General features: G+C 54.1%; 1 protein-coding gene across 1 annotated transcript in view; it reads left to right on the top strand.

Moving 5' to 3' along the window:
* The window catches only part of LOC144265439 (receptor-type tyrosine-protein phosphatase kappa-like), a 92,800-nt gene that overhangs the window by 4,909 nt on the left and 68,264 nt on the right, over nt 1–19,627 (top strand). The window contains exons 2-4 of the mRNA XM_077818078.1: nt 14,138–14,326; nt 15,017–15,196; nt 15,649–15,831. Coding sequence (XP_077674204.1) covers nt 14,138–14,326; nt 15,017–15,196; nt 15,649–15,831 — 552 coding nt within the window. The remainder of the gene's footprint in view (nt 1–14,137; nt 14,327–15,016; nt 15,197–15,648; nt 15,832–19,627) is intronic.

Here is a 19,627-nt window from a genome sequence, read left to right as displayed (position 1 = left end):
AGCTATTATCCACAAGCAACCGCATGACTCCCAGGAAGGGTTCACATACGTGAAGGACCGCGTCTCTGTTCACCCTGGACCCACAAGAGTTGCAGTCTTGCATCTTTGCCATGATTTGCCCCTAGCAGGACTGCTTCAAGACCCAACGAATAATATCCTGCTCCTTTTGGTGGCCCCAGATGCGATCAATGATGCAGTCATTCATTGCCTCCTGTGATGTTTGTGCCTGCACCAAGACACCACGCCACAAGTCCTGTGGTCTCCTCCAGCCCTTGGACACCCCATCTTGACCTGGGAGACCATCACATAGACCAGGGGTCCCCAACGCGGTGCCCATGGGCGCAATGGCGCCCGCCGGGGCAGTCATGTGCGCCCCATGGCACCGCACCGCTGAAATGCCGCCGAGACGTGTTGCCGTTTCTCGGTGGCAGTTCGGCAGCGACACTTCTTGTCGCTGCCGCGTCTCGGTGGCATGGTGTGTGGCGCCCACCACAGTCATCTGGGAATAGGAATATGCTATTCCCACAAAAAGGTTGGGGACTACTGATATAGACCTTAGTCTAGTGTAGGATTACCAGCGTCCAACACATTTACAACAGTTTTCCTAGTAGCGGACCACTGTACAAAATGGGCTACTTCATCCCTTGCACAGGCCTCCCCTCAGCTGAAGAGATAGCCCTGCTATGGATAAGCCATACAGACCAGCTCCACAGCCTTCCGGAATGCATCACCTCCAATCAAGGGTCTCAGGTCACAGCCTGGTTCTGCTGGGGGTCGGCACGTCTTTCCTCTGCTTGCCATCGCCAGTCCAAAAGCCAGACAGAGAGGGCCAACAAAATTCTTGAGCAGTATCTGCAATGCTACATCAGTCATCACCAGGATGATTGGTCCTCATTTCCCTTTTACCCACAGCTTGCCTACATCATCGCAGACCATGCGTCTACAGGTCAAAGCTCCTTTTTTACCACCTATGGGCACCACCCCGATTCACCTGCAATTACCCACTTCCTTTCCCAACCTGGCCGCCTCAGACCTAGTGCAGCAGATTTGTCTGGCCCAGGAAGAAGTGAATAAGCACCAGGAAAAAGCAAGAGCAGACTATAAGTGGCATGCAGCCAAGCATCAACAGCGAGGTCCCACCTACTCTGTGGGACACAAGGCCTGGCTCTCCATGGAGCATCTCCATACCAACAGACCCACTCACAAGCTAGACTTTCAGTTCTTGGCTCTTTTAAGATCCTGCGACAGGTTAATCCAGTCAGGTTTGAACTTCAGCCATCCTGCTCTCTGAAGATACACCCAGTATTTCCCATACTGCTTTTGAAGCCCTACATAAAAAACCTTTCCCCTTATATGACCCAACTGGCTCTTCCAGCAGTACAGGTACAGGGCCATGAAGGGGTACATGGTTCCTAATACCCTGGACTCTAAACAGAACTGTGGCAGGCTTTGGTGTCTTATTGATTGGGAGGGGGATGGTCCTACGGAACACACCTGGGAGCCTGCAGAAAATATACACTTGCCCACACCTGGGCATACACTCACCGGAACAGCCTGGCCCCACATCATCCTGAGGGCGCGGGAGGTGATATCGGGAACTGGGATTCTTGAACCCAAGTCTACATAGCTCTTAAGAGCTAGGCAGCCCCCCCAGCCGCCGGCTGGTCTGCTAGCAAGTGCTAGAATCGCAGCTGAGCTCTAGCAGAGGACGCCAGCCTGGGACCTGATCAGTGAACCCCGGTGGGGTTGGGACTGGCCCAGCCTCAATTTAATCCAAGCACAGGAACGGGAAGTTGACGAAGCAACTGGATTCTCCCTGCTCAAGCCTGCAGTAGGTGCGTCTGCTCCCCTTGCAGCCTGACCCTTCCCGACTCCCCTTGTGCCCTCTGGCCTGCCTTGGGACCTGTTCTCCGGTATCTGACCTGGCCTGGTGTAACGAGGCTGGCTCTGGTGGGACCCCATGGAGAGTGCCAATTCAGGACAAATGGCTAAAAGCAGGGCAGTTACAGCCCAAGGCTGGGGTTTCTCTGTGTAAGCGGGGGAATAGTCCCGCTCTTCTGCAGAACTTTCCTAGATTCTGCACGACCCCGGTGAAGCGGGCTAGCGAAAGGATCTGAGTCCTCGCTCCCACTTCCTTTACCCAGTGGCCTCCCTGCCCTTGAGGACTCCCCTTCCACTCTCCTGTCTGGCAGAGTCCTCGTAACCCCAACAAGGCTGGGCCCAGGATTCCTGGGGGGCTCGACCCCCAACCCTGCTGTGGTCACCTAGAGCAGGAGCTAGGGTGTCCCACTGCGGGGTACTCTCTCTGCACTGGGCACTTCTCTGACCCACTGATCATTACATACAATTTAAAGCAAATGCAAGTTATTTAATCAACAATTAATTTTTAAAAGAATAAGGGGAAATGGGAAGGGTTAAAGGAAACACATCACCCCGCTCTGTGGCAGGGAACATCACAAACAGTGTCTCTGGAATGTCAGGGCGGTTCACAGTCTGTTCCTTGTAAGTCCCAGGCCTTCTTCTCAGGCCCTGGCTGTGCTGCAGGGATGCTGTGGGTTGGACACTCGCTCTGGTGGTGGCCACACGCTCTCAGGCTCTAGGTGGCAGGGCCCTTCTTCCCAGCGTTGCCTCTGCCCTGATGGGGTTACCAATCCCCCTCTGAGTCTGGCCTGCAGAGACTCCTGGCTGAGGCATCTCCCTGTGCTGGGCCCACTGCCCAGGGTCCCCCCTCGCTCTCCCCAGCTGCTCACGACACCTGGCTCCGGACTGCTCCAGCCCCAGCCCCAGCTCCAGCTCCCTGGGCTGCTTCTCTGGCCCCTCTGGCTCTGGTTGCTGCAGCTCTGCTCCCAGGGCAAGTCTGCTCTCTCTGGTCTGTGCCTCTGGCTTTGGGGCTGCAGCTCTGCTCCCAGGACAGGGTCTGCGCTCTCTAGATCTGGCCCAGCTCTGCTCCCCAGCTCAGCTCAGGCCCCTGCTTTCTCCTTAGCTCGGCCCCACTCTGTCTGACCCAGGCAATTCCAGCTCACACGGCGGATGGGACCTCCCTGGCCTCCTGACTCCCTGATTAGCCTCCCCACCCTGTCATTCAGGCTGACCTGGAGCATTGGTCTCTCCCCATTGTTCCTGGGGACTATCAGTCTCAGGGTCCTGATTTCCCATAGACCCTTCCCCTTTTAGTACTGGGAGCTAGCCAACCAAAACACCCCACTGAATGTTAGTAAGGGGGCAACAGTCCCCTTACATATGCACTCCAAGGCAAACCAAACCAGACAGACAGAGAGGACTTTGGTTTTACCCCACTGGCTAACCACACGTCACACAAGCAATTCCCTTAGACACTCCAGTTTCCCAGGATCTCCACCAGTGCCACTAGTTATGGGGACAAATGGTTATGAAAACCAATACCCCAGCAAAAGAGAAAAGGTTCTCTCAATCCCAAAGGACCAAGCCCCAGACTCAGGTCAATATACAAATCAGATCTTACCCACAAATCACGCTGTCGCCAATCCTTTAGAATCTAAAATCTAAAGGTTTATTCATAAAAGGAAAAAGATAGAGATGAGAGCTAGAATGGGTTCAATGGAATCAATGACATACAGTGATGGCAAAGTTCTTGGTTCAGGCTTGTAGCAGGGATGGAATAAGCTGCAGGTTCAAATCAAGTCTCTGGAGAACATCCCCAGCTGGGATGGGTCTTTCAGTCCTTGGTTCAAAGCTTCAGTGTAGCAAAGTCCCTCCAGAGATAAGAAGCAGGATTGAAGACAAGATGGAGATGAGGTATCAGCCTTTTATAGTCTTTTCCAGGTGTAAGAACTCCTCTTTGTTCTTACTGTGGAAAATTACAGCAAAATGGAGTTTGGAGTCACATGGGCAAGTCCCTGCATACTTTACTGAGTCACGAGGCGTATCTGCCTTCTCTCAGTGGGTCAGTTGTATAGGTCCTTAATGGGCCATCCAGCAGGCTAGGCAGAGCTGACACCAACTTGTCTGGGGTGTCACCCAGAAGCACAGCATAAGTTTGAAATGCAGACAGTATAGAGCCAGTATTCATAACTTTAACTACAAAAATGATACACACATACAGACAGCATAATCATAACCAGCAAACCATAACCGTGTCTTAGACACCTTATTTGACCCCCTTTATACAAGATTTGGTGCCACTGCAGGACCTTGGTTGCAACAATGATCTATACGGTCCCAGATTATGTCAATAACATCACACCTCGCTCTTGCTCTGACCATTGGGTCAGACCTCCCAAGACCCAGTTGTGACAGTGGGGAGGGGAGGAACAGAGGAGCTGTCCCTATTGCTCATGGGGCAGAGGGGGTAGTGGAGTCATCCCGAGCTGCTGGGCTCTTTCTGCTCCTCCCACCCTTCCTATGAGAACAGTGCTGCCTCCTGTGGGGAAGTGGGGGCAGTTCTGCCTGCCTCCTGCAGCAGCCCTGATTGGCTGCTCTTCCTCAGGAGGCGGGGCAGTGGCGTACCTCCCAACATTTCAGGTGGCCAAAGCGGGATGCAGTGCAATCAAATCCATACAATGATGACATTCCTGGGGAAGGTTTGGTGTAACGCCTGTAACAATGACATGTTCAAAATAATGGAAGAAACTAAGACAGGTAAATGTTTCTTTATCTGTCCTCATGACTGACAGACAACTTTTGAAAAGACTGTGAGCAATCGGATTTTTTTCATTTTTACCGCTGGTTTTGGAGAGAACAAAAGTAAGTCTTATGTACATAAAAGTGCCTTCGTCCGTTACTCTGCAGAGTGTTTCCTTTTGTCTGAACAAACTGGTATACGTGGCAGACTTCGCCTTTTTGCACAGTTCAGGTGAAGGCTGCCACCAGTGACACTTCATATGGGAAAAGATATTGAGTTTTGCTGCCAGCGTAGCATGTAGTGTGTCCCACTATTGCCTCGTCATACACATTGGGCACAGGTTGCTGGGGGAGTTGTGTTTTCTCCCCTCCCGCCCCCAAAGAACTTCTCATGCTGGTTATTGTTTTCTGAACTATGCTGAATAGTCTTTAACGTAAAGCGTTGCTGTGGGAGATTAAAGGTTTGAATGTTACAAGTTTTCAAAGCACAGAGAATCTTGCCTGTCCCTTTATTGGGTTGTTCATTTGAGATCTTGTATGCCAAAACCCATCAGTTCTCATAGGGCTGTCATATTCAGGAAGTGCCTCACAGATTGATAATCCCTAAATTTGGAAAGCAGAGGATCCATTTGTTGCATGCTGATCACATCAGGTCCAGGGAATTAATCGTCAGCTCCATATCACAGAAAGATACTGATAAACAACTGGTTGGGTTAACAAAATCAGGCTCTTACGTACAGGGTCTTCTAGACGCATTGCTTTTTTCATGGATGTGACAAAGTGGGAATGTTCTTTATGCTTTCTCTAAATACTGTGTGGGTGCCTCAGTTTCCCCTATGCATTTCTTAAGTATCTAGGTGGTGGGATAAGGGTGTGTGATTGTTGCAGAGCCCCAGAGGGCATGTGTGATGGCATCTACACAGAGAATGGCCAACACCCTGTCTCCTGGCAACTGATGGCCTGGGCCCCTCCCCTGCAAAGGTGCCGACTGAAGGCGTTGGAGAACAAAGAGATCAGGTGACCTCCTGGCCCAGGAAAGAGACAAAGGCGAGAGGAGGGGCTGGAGAGTTTTCAGTTTTGAGTTTTCAGTTTGGAGCTGGCTGGGGAAATGGAGGGAGGCCAGATGGACTTCTGGCCTCCCTGCCCCCCAAGATGGGCCTGATTGAGGGGTCCTGTTCTCTGTAACTATAAGCTCTGTTTTAGACAATGTTCCTGTTGTCTATTAAACCTTCTGTTTTATTGTCTGGCTGAGAGTCACGTCTGACTGTGGAGCTGGGGTGCAGGGCCCTCTGGCTTCCCCAGGAGCCCTGCCTGGCTGGACTTGCTATGGGAAATGCATGGTGTGGAAGGGGATGCTGAATGCTCCGAGGTCAGACCCAGGAAGGTCGAAGCTGTGTAAGCTTCTTGCCCTGGGGACAGTCTGCTCACAGAGAGGAGGCTCTCCCAGAATGCTATCTGGTTTCATACGGAGTAGTTCCAGAGCATCGCCCGGGGACGCCGTGACAGTGTAATCCAGTGCTTTTTGCAAAAAAAGAAAAAAGAAGAAGAAAAAAAAAGAACGCAAACTCCACAGCTTCAGCCAAGAATGTTTTTACATGGCTTTGTGTTCATCATGTTTTCCTTTCTTGCACAGTTACATATCTCAAAGCCTACAAATAGTTCAGGTGCCCCTAACCGCACAGAAGAGTCTTTGACGTTTAGTTCCATAACATTTTCACTTGCAGCTAGCACAGAGGACCACACAAATCTCAAAATAATAACTTTGTGTAGCGTCATCATTGCTGAGTTCAAAAGGTGACTCACTGGTGCTTCAGTTTGGAGTGCGTTTAACTTGTTAAACGTGGGCAGCACTGCATGCAAAACCACTAAATACACCTTAGTTCCCATGGTCCAGCAGCAGCTCTTTGCTCTTCCTCGTCAAAACCACTGACAAAGTAGGAGTAGAGCCCATTCCGAGTAGCCAAGGTGCATTCAGCAGATCCCTCCAAAGGCAGCCTGCGCTTTTTCATATGCTTCAATTTTCTTCACACTAGTACTGCAAAATGCCCTGTGTCCATTCAGGGATGTCACTCTTTTGACACTTCTCTGAAAGTGGTAGTAAATGTCAGTGTCGTATGCTCGCCATGCATCTGCAGTGATGTTGAGGCATGCTTGGCCATTAGGTGCACAGGGTGGCAGAGGCACCCCTCTGCATACACACTCCCTCGTTCGTTGTTTGCTTGGCTTTAATTTGAGGCAATATACTGTTGTGCTTACCCTGCATGATTGCAGCATTATCCGCTGAAATGTAGCACATTTAATCCAGTCAGCATTGTGTTTTGGTAGCACGCTGGTTCCATCAAACAATTCCTGAGATTTATTCAGTGTGCAATAAAGGATTGGGCCAAAAGAAATCTGATGAGGTTCAACAAGGACAAGTGCAGAGTCCTGCACTTAGGACGGAAGAATCCCATGCACCGCTACAGACTAGGGACTGAATGGCTAAGCAGCAGTTCTGCAGAAAAGGACCTGGGGATTACCATGGAGGAGAAGCTGGATATGAATCAGCAGTGTGCCCTTGTTGCCAAGAAGGCCAATAGATATTGGGCTGTATTAGTAGGAGCATTGCCAGCAGATTGAGGGAAGTGATTATTTCCCTCTATTCAGGACTGGTGAGGCCACACCTGGGGTATTATGTCCAGTTTTGGGGCCCCCACTACAGAAGGGATGTGGACAAATTGGAAAGAGTCCAGCGGAGGGCAACAAAAATGATTAGGGGGCTGGGGCACATGACTTACGAGGAGAGGCTGAGGGAACTGGCGTTATTTAGTCTGCAGAAGAGAAGAGTGAGGGGGGATTTGATAGCAGCCTTCAACTACTTGAAGGGGGGTTCCAAAGAGGATGGAGCTCGGCTGTTCTCCGTGGTGGCAGATGACAGAACAAGGAGTAATGGTCTCAAGTTGCAGTGGGGGAGGTCTAGGTTGGATATTAGGAAACACTATTTCACTAGGAGGGTGGTGAAGCATTGGAATGGGTTTCCCACGGAGGTGGTGGAATCTCCATCCTTAGAGGTTTTTAAGGCCCAGCTTGACAAAGCCCTGGCTGGGATGATTTAGTTGATGTTGGTCCTGCTTTGAGCAGGGGGTTGGACTAGATACCTCCTGAGGTCTCTTCCAACCCTAATATTCTGTGATTCTAAGAAACCATAGCTAAAAACTCTGTCACTGTACAGCCGATTTCTGGGTGTGTATATGTAACCAAGAATGGAAAATGTTTCTCAGACTTGTCCGAACCAGCATCCAGTGCCAAACCGACGTTCATGGCCTTCAGTCCCACACTGTACATTTTCAGGTGTTAGGTGCGATTTCCCCTTGTGTAACATGAGTTGTTTTGGGGGAAGCATGCTCATAGCTCTTGGCAATTTTGGAGGCTGGGAACATTTCTTGACTAAAGGTCTAACATGATCACTGCTAGCACAAGGGATGTTGCACTCCCGAAGAAATCCTCTGAAACTTCAGCTTCGGTTACACCATCACGCATGGTTGACCCAGTGGGTGGGAAAAAAGCTGCTGCTGATTTTGACTGTGGCAGCCGTGACACAGCTTGCACGTTTCTCTGTAGCAATTTAGCGTGAAAGACCCTTGTGTCCGCCAGGACGACCAGCTCACAAAAATCAGTGTGAGCCCTCACCTTGATTTTTGTAGGAAACGGTCTTGCACCTGCCACGAGTCTTTAAACTGATAAAGACTTTTCATGGGTTTTTTGGTGGAGCCTGGGTGTCGTCATCCACCATGGCTGCCGTCGAGTCTTTGCTTTTCTTCGTAATCTTTCAGTTTCTCAACTATAGGCAACTTGAATTTTTAGTTGTTGGAGACGGCACGGCCACTACGATAGGCCTATGCCTACCGTTCCTCGTTAAACACTCGGGTCTTGTGGCTGATTGCCCCTTCTGAACTACTTCTTGAGTTACAACTCACACAACTACTGCTGGACATGATGTTCAAGCTGGGTGTGGAGTTTTTAATAACAAGGAGGGTAAGAGTCATTTAAACAGACAGTGAGAGTAATCACCCGAGAGAGACATATGGAGTTGTTACTCTGCTCAACAAATGAAATACAGTTTTGTGGATATGTGTGCACACTCAGTTGTAATGGTATTTTTGTTCACCCATGGTAATTGATTTGCCTTTAAGGTAGCAAGGTTAATGTGGGGAATGTTCTTCTTCAACCAAGCCAGGGGGTTTGGGGGCCAAAGCAGGACAGTCCAGCAAAAGTCGGGACTGTTGTGAGGTATGCAGTGGGGCAGGCAGCTGGTGCAGGCAGAGAGGGTTTTCCCCCAGGCCATACTGACGTTGGCAAGAGGGCTGGACCCATGTAGGGCAGAGGGCGGGCAGACAAGTGCCGTCCCCACCCACCCAAGCATGATGGGTCCCATGTGGGACATGGCTTCAGAGGGCACTGGGCAGGACCTCTGGCAGCGTGATCGTGGAATGAGGCTCTCACAGCCGTTCTGTAATGGGTGTTGGGCAGTCTGGGGCCAGACCCTTTCCAGCACTGGTGAAGCAGGCGCTGGCCAGGGTCAGCCATGGAAGATGCCGTTTCTCAATCCAGGGGCACTTCCTGAGTGCGGCTGCTGCCTTAGTCTTTCTTGAAGCAAACTGTGCCTAGGATCCCTGGGGGGACCCTCCCCTGGCCTTGGGGGGTGGGAGTGGGGGGCTTGTGGTCCCACGGGTCTTTCATCCCAGTCCTGGTTGTTATCGATATTGATTCTTGGACAGCCATTCAGTCACTGTGCCCCCTGGGGTGAGGCTCTGGGGCAGCGTAGCTGGGGCCAGAGGAGCTCTGCTCTCCCTGAAAAGCACAAGGTGCAGCCCAGCGTGACATCTGCACAGTGCTGGGGGCGCCATGTGCTGCCTGTGCCAAGTGCGGGGAGGTGTTTTGCTCCGAGGGTGAGGCTGCTGGAGAATGAAGAGCAGCTGCAGGGACAGGATGTGGTCTCTGTGCATGATGCATTTGTGAACTGCAGAGGCCCTTCTCTGTTCACACTGCCCGCGTGTGTGCACGTGCCCCAGGGGAGGGAAGTACAGGGCATTGCACTTCAGTGATGGGGAGCGTGCTGTGCCAGAAGGGTAAAGGGGGGGGAAGGAGAGTTTATCGCGACCTGATCCCTTAGGTTAAAGCTACAAATTACCTGGTCATCACTAGCATTTTCCCTCATGTCAGTTACCACGTGTCAGCTAACACCAGGTAAGAACGCGCCTCTTTCCCTAGTGAGGACAGGGCCCAAGACTCTCAGGCACCTAAGATGAGTAGCAAGGACATCTGATTTCTGTTACCCTTCCTTGCCTCCTGGTCTTAGGCTAGGTTAGAGCCTGACTAAGCCCATCATTTAGACTCTATGTTCTTGGGGACAGGGCCCAAAGCTCCATACGTTTTCTGTCAAGTTCTTAGCCCAGCTGAGAGTGCTACAGAATAATAATAATAAAATTAAATAAGGGAAAATATAACAATCTCTGATTGCATCAGGCAAATGTAAAATACATTTTACAATAATCCCTGGCTAGGAATGTAGCAGTCAGCATTTTCAATTTACCTCCCCTACTTCCATATTATAAAATCTGCCTGTTTCATCATATCTAAAACCTGTTTTCAGTGCTGAAAAGCCCTTGGGTCTGACAACCTCTTTCCCACAGCTGGTTGTGGGGGGCTTAGCATGTGCTGCTGAGGATGGTAGAGATTTCTGCTATGGTGCAAGGGTAACCGAAAGAGAGCTGCGGGCAGTTTTCTCCCTCCCCTAGCTTCTGTTAGTCACTGCTGTACCCAGCCCTGCTGAATGCCTCGTTGTGACTTTCCCTGTTCTGACTGAGCACAGTTCCTGCTCCAGCTACACTGACAGTTGCAGACCAAGGGGAGTCCATCTCCTCTTGCCTGACTGGTGAATTCCAGATGGCTGACACTGAGATGACTCTGCCAGTTACAGTCTGACTAACTTAGACCCTGTGTGCACATTTCCCGGCCGTTTACATTGAGTAATCTCCTCTGCAAACACATATTCAGCTACCATCTCTATGCTGACAACTCACAGATCTGCCTCTGTGCTCCAGACCTGTCTCCTTCTCTCCAACCTAGAACCTCAACCTGTCTCTCTGACATCTCCTCGTGGCGGTCGAGCCAGCAGCCTGACCTCAGCATGGCTAAACCCCAGCTCCTAATCTGCCCTCCCTGCTCCCTCTCTTCTCTATCACTGGGGTCAACACCACATCCTGCCTGTCACGCAGGCCTATAACCGGGACGTCATCATTGACTCAGCCTGGATGTGAGGATCTAGGCCCAGGGAGAAAACTTGCCAATTCTTTCTGAATAGCATCTCTACGATAGGCCTTCCACCCAGCTACACCTCTCCTCAGGGGTCTCATTATCTCAGTATTGCAACATCCTTCTCTCGGACCTTGACAAATGCAGTCTTTGAATCATAGAATCATAGAACTGGAAGGGACCTCGAGAGGTCTCTAGTCCAGTCCCCTGCACTTGAGGAAGGACTAAGTATTATCTAGACTGTCCCTGACAGGTGTTTGTCCAACCTGCTTTTAAAAATCTCCAATGACGGAGATTCCACAACCTCCCTAGTCAATTTATTCCAGTGCTTAACCACCCTGACAGTTAGGAAGTTTTTCCTAATGTCCAACCTAATCTGCCCTTGCTGCAATTTAAGCCCATTGCTTCTTGACCTGTCTTCAGAGGTTAAGAAGAACAATTTTTCTCCCTCCTCCTTGTAACAACCTTTTATGTTCTTGAAAACTGTTATCATGTCCCCTCTCAGTCGTCTCTTCTCCAGACTAAACAAACCCAATTTTTTCAATCTTCCCTCACAGGTCATGTTTTCTAGACCTGTCATCATTGTATCCATCCATCCATCCACTGTCACTTGTCGTACAACTTGGACTGGAAGCTCCTTGGGCAGGGACCATCTTTGTGTTCAGTGTTTGTAAAGGGCCTCACGCGACGGGCTCCTGGTCCGTGACGAAGGGTGCTAGGTGCTGCAGCAATACAAATAATAATAATAATAGACATGGAATCTCGGGTCCAAAGGCAAGTGAGAGGGCCAAAAATGGCGTTTCCATTTCCCCAGCTTTAACAATGAATGAAGGGTGGGCCGCCTGGCTCTGTTCAGGGATGCCACTGAGACTCTGAGGCCGGCTACACTGGGGCTGAGGTGTAATTTTCAGCTCAAGCAGACATACCCGTGCTAGATCTGATCAAGCTGGCAGGCTATAAGTAGCAAAGTAGCAGCAGCAGGAGGAGCTAGCCGCCTGGGTACATGCCCCGGGTCTCAGGCAGGTGGGAGACCACTTGGGGTGGCTCAGCTGTCCCACTGGTTCTGCCACCATGACTACACTCCTGTTTTTAGCCCAGTATGCCATCATACCTAGTGCAGGTACGTCTGCTCAAGCGGAAAATTACTCCAGTGTAGACCTACCCAAAGAGAGACGAAGTCTGAGACCTCCCAGCCCTGCAGCAAGGAAAGCAAGAGATTTCCATAGCCTCTGCCCTCCGTGCCTATCGGAACCATAGCAACACCCATGGGCACCTGGGGGTGAAGGTCGGGTGGTTCGCCTGGCTGCTCTGTGCTGTGCTACACCAGCTCTCTTCCGGTGCCCAGCAGCACCAAGCACCCCACAGCGTGGAGGCAAGAGCTGAAGGTGCTTCAGCTGCTGGGCCCCCTGGGAGCTCACCCTGCTGGGTTCCGGTGACCCCTCGGACACCCAGCTAAAGCGAAGAGGCCTTGGCTAGGAAAGGTTGCCAATCGACTACACCTCAAGGTCAAGCACTGCAGTTCCCATCTTGGCTCCTAGGGCTGTCCAACAGAGGGGTTCGGCTTCTCCAGCCTCGTGCCTGGGGAGCCCTCGCCGGGTCCCCTATTACAGGCCATCAGCTGGCAGCGGGTCTCCTGACTGGGATCAGTCCATGTGTGCACCATTATGGGCCCCCCTGTGTTGTCCCTGCCTAGCTCCGGCTAGCAGGATGCCCCAACTGTGGGAGGCAGTTAGGCTGCAAGCCCCCTCACAGTCCCTGCTGGGTGTATATAACTTGTACAGCAGCCCCTTCTCTTGGGCTCAACCCCCGACTGAGGATGCTGCCAACTTCCCAGGCTCATCCCCTGTGTCTGGGGCACCTTAGCTGCAATAGCTGTCAGCAGGCTCCTGCCCCTTAGGCTGGCAGCTGGCTGGGTCCAGAGAATTCCCTCTAGGCCCCTCTCTGTTCAGTCCCCTGCTGGGTCTCTTCAGTGTCCCACCATCTCTGCACAGACCTACAGAACACCTGTCCAACACGCTGTTAGAACACCCCAATAAACCACACGGCTCAGAGAAATGAGAAAGCCGAGGGCTGAGATCCGAACACACCTGCATTATCATAGCAGTGGGGTCGGAAGAGGTTCTCTCTGCCTTTTTTGAATAGCACCCGTCACTTTACTAGCTCCTGCTGGCAGACCTCCACAAGGTCCTAGTGCAGAAATATCACCCGCAAAGCCCCCTTCAAATATCAGAGAAAACAGGACACCGCACTCCGGGCGCCTCTAGCAGAGGCAAGGACAGCCCAAGTCCAGCTAGCTTCATTGGCGAAGGCAGTCGCACATTGCTCGGGGGCTGGCAGAGAGAGCGGGCTGGAGAAGAAGGAAGATGAGGCCAGTAGAAATGGAGGTGCCATTTCAAAAATTCCATGAAGTTACACGACCACGTTTCGGAGCAGCCCGTGCATAGCAGTGCATGAAAATAGGTGTGTGCATGATTGGCGTCCATGCTTGTTACACCTGCCCGCACGCGTGCAGTCACTGTGCCCGCAGCTGGCAGCTCACGGGACCTAGACCAGGCCTGAGACACCCAGGTCTGAGAGGGGGCAGGGCTTAGCACCCCCTCCCGCTCCTTGGCATCGCCCATTGGCTGGCTTTCGTGGCTCACCACCGCTCGTGCTGGCTTTGTGGATCGCGGGCGCCTGTCTCTGCCCAGTCCCTGTACAGGGAGCCCAGGTGCCCAACTCTGCTCTGTGGATCCCAGGGTGCTCCTGTGATTTTCTAAGCGCCCAAAAGTTAAGTGCGGTGACGCTCAGCATTGCAGTGCCTACGTCCCCTCGTGGTTCCCCCCCATGACGCTGTTCCCGTGCTCAGCGGAGCAGAGGTGAGTGTCAGAAAGAGGCAGGGGCGGAGGCAGGGGATCTGCTAACATGGCAGACTTGCCTTGGACTCCACGACATTATTTTTTCATGTGAAGTTTTAGGATCTCTTGTTGCTGCTAATTTTCCTGAGCTCTGGGGCCCCCCACACCCTCCTGCCACTGCCCCTCCCCCCCCCGCGGTTTGCTCAGTGTGTGCTGTGGTGGTAGGAGAGAAAGCCCTGCCCCCTGGCTTAGTATGATTGCACCTCTGGGGGCACTGGGAGCAGGTGCTGCCGCTTGGGCCCTTCCCGGGGTCCTTCCTTGGGCTCCGGGCAGGCCGCAGCGGCGCTAAGGGGGTGACCAGGCTCCATCTCCAGCCAGGCCTCAGCCTCTCGTTCCCCCCGTCACAGACACGTGCAGGAGGGAGGGAGCCTGGACCACGAAGGTGACGTTTCCCGCCGAGCCGACGGCGTTTCCAGTCAATGGCACGGTGGAGGTGACATGCACCGAGAAGCCTGAATCCGGGCCGTTCCCTGCAAAATGCACAGAGCTGAAGGACCGTGGGGCAGTCTGGGATATCAGCGGAGTCCAGTGTCTCAGTGAGTGTGTGGAGCCTGGTACACCCCCCGTGCCCACCCCCCGGGCATGGGGCCAAACCTCCCCTGCCAGCCCGGGCATGGGGCTGCCGCCAGTTGTGGGCAGGAAATGGCCAGGGAAACCGGGCCGGTGATAACCAGCCCCTGGAGATCAGTGACGTGATGCCGGGTCTGGGAGACCTGGGGGTGGGAGATCTGGGAAGCCGTGACAATGGGCAGAGAAAGGGGGACCCCACTCCCTCAGCCTGCTGAGAAACCCCTCACAGGGCTGTCACCGTGGGCCCTCCCCACAAACACAGGCTTCCCCCCCGCCCCCCCCCCCGGTGCACACGGCTCCCCACCAGGCCCTGAGGCGGCTGCTGGCGGCTGTGGCCGCAGCCTGGCAGGAGTCTCCGCTGGGCACTGCTGGGCAGCTCTGCGAGGAGTGAAGCCCTGAGGCCTGGGAACGGATCTCAGCATTTCTCAGGGTGCTTCTTCTAGCACCGCTTCTGAGAGCGGCCAGGCCCGGGCCTCCCGGACACGCGGTCCCCTCCCTGCCCCAGACTCGCTCCCCGAGCCTTCCCCGTGGTCACAGGCCCTTCGTGCAGGGCCGGCCCCCGCACCTGTGCGATCCTGGGGCCAGCTCCCCAGAGCCAGGGGCTGTCAGACCGTAGGGCAGACGCCCCCATGGCCGCTCTCCTGTTCCTTTCCCAGGGATGTGCAATGATTGGGTGAGGCAGGTGGATTTTGACCCTGCACAGACGGAGTTCGGTGTCGGGGCCGAGGGTCGGGTGACCTGTCGTCAGCAGTTCCAGCAGAACTCGTTCAACGTGACATGCAGACAGACGGCGTCGGGGCACTTCGAGTGGGAACTGGGTGCACACAAGTGTCTCAGTGAGTGCGGGGAGCCGGCCCTGGGGCTGGCCGGGCGCCGTCTGGCCAGGGGAGGCTCCAGCCAGGCTGCTGAGAGGCCGTGGGGAGAGTCCTGCTGCAATGAACAGCTTCCCACCCATGGTGTCCCCGGGGGGGCAGGCGCGTGGGTCTGATGCTGGCTCCTGGCCCTGCTCCCTGTGCAGGAGCAGCAGAGACCAGGAACACCGTTCTCCCCACGGCCCAGTGGGGCTGACTGGTCTGCACTTGCCCTGCCCACGGCGGCCCTGAGCGTCTGAACGGAGTAAATGTACCTGAGCACGTGGGGCCTGATCCTGAGAGGGGCTGATCCTCGCAGCCCCCCACCTCCTGCTCTTGTGGGTGCCCAGCGTGGTTCAGGGTCAGCCCATAATACTCAGTGGAGTCTGCCTGGTTCCAGTGACCCCCAATACTCTGCTCTCATTCCATGCCCATAGGAAAATGTAAAATACTCAAAACCTGGGACTCCAGATTGCAGTTTTCCCCCAAGGGGCAGTTCTACTCCCCAGGTGAATCGGTGACACTGAGCTGCTCTGAGGGGTATTGGCCGTCACCAGCTGTGATCAAATGTGTCAGAAATGGGAGCCTGCCTGTCTGGAGTGAGACACCCACCTGCCAGGGTAAGTGTGAGACCCCCCTGAGTCACTGTGGTCACGGGGGGTATTTATGTCCTGAATGTTCTGAAAAGTGTTAAATGACGGTGACAGCCAGTGTACGGGCAGCAGGTGTAAAGCAGTCCATCTGGGGGTGTGCGTGTGTGTCGGGGTAGGGACTAGCCTTGCACATACCGTGTGTGTGGAGGTGCTGTGTCGGGGTGTCTGTAGGGATGTCGGGGTGAGGGTGTCTGGGATGTGTATTCCTGTGTTTGTAGGAGGGGGCTGGGTAGTGGTGGTGATTAGTGTAGGGGGGTTTGGATGGGCATTTTTAACGGGGCACGCTCCGCTCCTGCCTTCTAGGCCCACAGAAACTGCTCAGACTCCACCAGTCAGGTCTCCACAGTGTGCCGTTGAGGTCAGATCCCTTCATCAGCAGGGGCTCAGGCATTCGGGGATGTGCCGTACAGGGCCCGAGGCAGACAGACAGAGCTCAGGGGGCAGGGGAGCTGAGGCTCTGTTCTACTGAGACTCCTGGACCCACCCCCAGGAGCCTCTGTCGCTGTGCCAGTCCCTCGGACATGATGGGGTGGGGCCATTTCTGGTGCAACCTTTTAACAGTGAGAGTCATTCCCCAGGGGAACAGCTGCCCCAGGGACAGGGTGGAGTCTCTGACACATGGAGCGTTTACATCGAGGGTGGCTGCTGCCTTTCTAAAGATTCGCTCTCATTCAGCCACCAGTTACTGAGTGCTACAGAGTCGCTGGCAGAAGGGGAGAAGATCCCCCCTGCAGGGACCCCAGGGCGGGTCTCTGGCCTGGGCTAGGCAATAGGTCAGACGGGATGGTCAGAATGACCTTGACACCCAGGGAAATATGTTCTCCCCCCACAACTCAGTGGGGCTGACTCGCCTGCACTCACCCTCACTCGCTCCACCCCACTGAGGCCCTGAGCAATGTGAATCCTGTGGAGAGAAACGGGGTAGATAGACCTGATCACAGAGGAGCTGATCCCGGCAACCCCTACTGTAGTGTGGGTGCCCAGCGTGGCTCAGGATCGGGCCCATGATGGCTGGGGAAAGCCGCATGATTCAATAACCCTCAAGAGTCTCCCCTTATTTCTTTGATACGCAGCAAAATGTGAAATACCAAAACCCTGGGACTCCAGATTGCAGTTTTCCCCCAAGGGGCAGTTCCACTCCCCGGGTGAATCGGTGACACTGAGCTGCTCTGAGGGGTATCGGCCATCACCACTTGTGATCAAATGTGTCAGAAACGGGAGCCTGCCTGTCTGGAGTGAGACACCCACCTGCCAGGGTAAGTGTGAGACCCCCCGAGTCACTGCGGTCACAGGGGCCGGGCCAGCAGCCAGACTCTCTGTGACACTTTGGTATCTCCGGAGCCAGGTGGAAGCTCGCCCCATAAACCCTCTGGTTCATTTTGGCCTCTCAGCCTCTAGTATGGGGACCCTAAATCCTGCTGGAATTGCAGGGGGCCTCAGTCAGACCCCCCCCGCCCCGCCCGCAGGCCGATAATGAAGGGCAGGATCAGCCCAGAGACTCCCTGTCACCAGCGTGTCCATCTTCCTCGCTTCTCCCCCAGCCCTTTGCTGTGCTGGTTTCTCCAGGGCTCCCTTTGGCTCAGCTCTGCCACAGGATCACCCAGTGGCAGCCAGCTGCACCTTTCACCAGAACAGGATTTGCCAAGACTCAGACATTTGTTTCCCTCAAGGGGTTTGTCCGACGGCAGGAAACTGGCCCCCGTCGGTCTCTGCTGCCTCCGCACAGACAGAGTTTGTTGTTGGCGAGAAGGTTTTGGTGACCTGTCGCCAGGAGCAGTACGAGGGGCCCCCGGCTTGGATGCACTGTACGGAGACGGCTGGGCGCGTGGAGTGGGACACGAGCCATGTGAGCTGTGTGGGTGAGTTCTGCACAGACGGGCTGCAGGATCCAAACCCTGTGACACCAGGAGCCTCCAAGGAGGCCCCGCGACTTCCTGGGGGCGTATTTATGTCTTGAGTGTTCAGCTCAGACCTTCTGAAGGGTGTGAAGTGACAGTGACAGCGAGTGTGTGGGGCAAAGCAGCCTGCGTGGGGGGAGTGTGGTGAGGTTATAGGCCTGTGTTGGAGGGGTGTGAGGGGATGTCTGTGGGGTGTATTTGTGTGTGTGTGTGTGTGTGTAGGGGGTTGTGTGGCCAAGTATTACAGGGGGGCGTCTATGGGGTTGTGTATAGGGTGTCGGGGGGTGTTCTTGTGTGTATAGGGGTTTGAGGACGTATCACAGGGGTCGGCAACCTTTCAGAAGTGGTGTGCCATGCCTTCATGTATTCACTCTAATTTAAGGTTTCACGTGCCAGTCAGACATGTTAGCATTTTTAGAAGGTCTCTCTCTAGAAGTCTATAATGTATAACTCAACTATTGTTGTATGTAAAGTAAATAAGGTTTTAAAAATGTTTAAGAAGCTTCATTTAAAACTAAATTAAAATGCAGAGCCCCCCGGACCGGTGGCCAGGACCCAGGCAGAGTGAGTGCCACTGAACATCAGCTCGCATGCCGCCCTTGTCACCCGTGCCATAGGTTGCCAACCCTGATATATCAGGTGTCTGTAATGGTGTGGGAGACGTGTGTTAGCTAGTAACGGTGTGTATTGCTGTGTCTGTGGGATGTAGGAGGTGTTAGGGTGTGTCACTGTGCATCAGGGCATAGGCATCGACTTCCTCAGTTCCCTGGGGGGGTGCTCGACCCCTGCTCCGCCCTAGTCCCCACCCCCACTCCACCGCTTCCCCCATATCCTCACCCCTGCCCTGCCTCTTCCTGCCCCCGCTGCACCCCTCCCCCGGCTCTTCCAGCGCCTGCTCCTTCCCCTCCCCCGCAGGGCCTCCTGCACACCGCTGAACAGCGGATAGCGGCGGGCGGGAGGCGCTGTGGGGGAGGGAGAGGGGCTGATCCACGAGGATGTCGGTGGGTGCTGAGCAGCCCCAGAGCGCCCACGGAGTCGGCACCTGCACGTGAGGGTGCGTATCAGTGTGTGGGGCTGTTGGCGCCTGTACGTGAGGGCATGTATCAATGTGTGGGTTCATGGGTAGGGCCTGTTGTGATTATTTATTTGTATTACCAGTCGTCCTTAGGAACCCCAGCCATGGCCCAGGACCCCCTGGCGCTAGGTGCTGTACAAATGCTGGACAGACAGACAGCTCCTTGGGGTAGGAACTGACAGTCTAATGTGGGGACTGGAATCTCGCCTTTTTCTACTGATACCAAACCTGATTGTTCTCCCAACAGAAAAGTGCCCCAAACCCAGCTGGGCCTCAGCTCTGCGGTTCGAACCAGACAAGATGTATTATAGCAGGGAGGAACCAGTGACCGTGAGCTGCCCTGAGGGGTTCAAGCCCTCGCATCCCGTGATCACATGTACCGGACAGGGGAACCGGAGCGTCTGGAATGAGACTGCTGCCTGCCTGGGTAAGTGTGGGCCCCCTACGTGGGTCACCGTGATTCCAAGGGCCTGGACTGGTGCCGGATGCTCCGTGACCCTTCGATACTGTAGGGAGGAAGGAATTGCTGTCCCAGATCAGAGCAATGGTCCAGCTCAGGCATTCGGGGATGTGCCGTACAGGGCCCGAGGCAGATAGACAGAGCTCAGGGGGCAGGGGGAGCTGAGGATCTGTTCTACTGAGACTCCTAGAGCTGCCCCCAGGAGCCGGAGCTGCAGCCTCTGTCACTGTGCCAGTCCCTCGGACACGATGGGGTGGGGTCATTTCTGGTGCAACCTTTTAACAGTGAGGGTCATTCCCCAGGGGAACAGCTGCCCCAGGGACAGGGTGG

The sequence above is a fragment of the Eretmochelys imbricata genome, chromosome 5 (genome assembly GCF_965152235.1).
Source record: "Eretmochelys imbricata isolate rEreImb1 chromosome 5, rEreImb1.hap1, whole genome shotgun sequence".
NCBI lineage: Eukaryota > Metazoa > Chordata > Testudines > Cheloniidae > Eretmochelys > Eretmochelys imbricata.
Note: the sequence above shows the minus strand (reverse complement) of the source record. Positions and strands in the feature narration are given on the sequence as shown.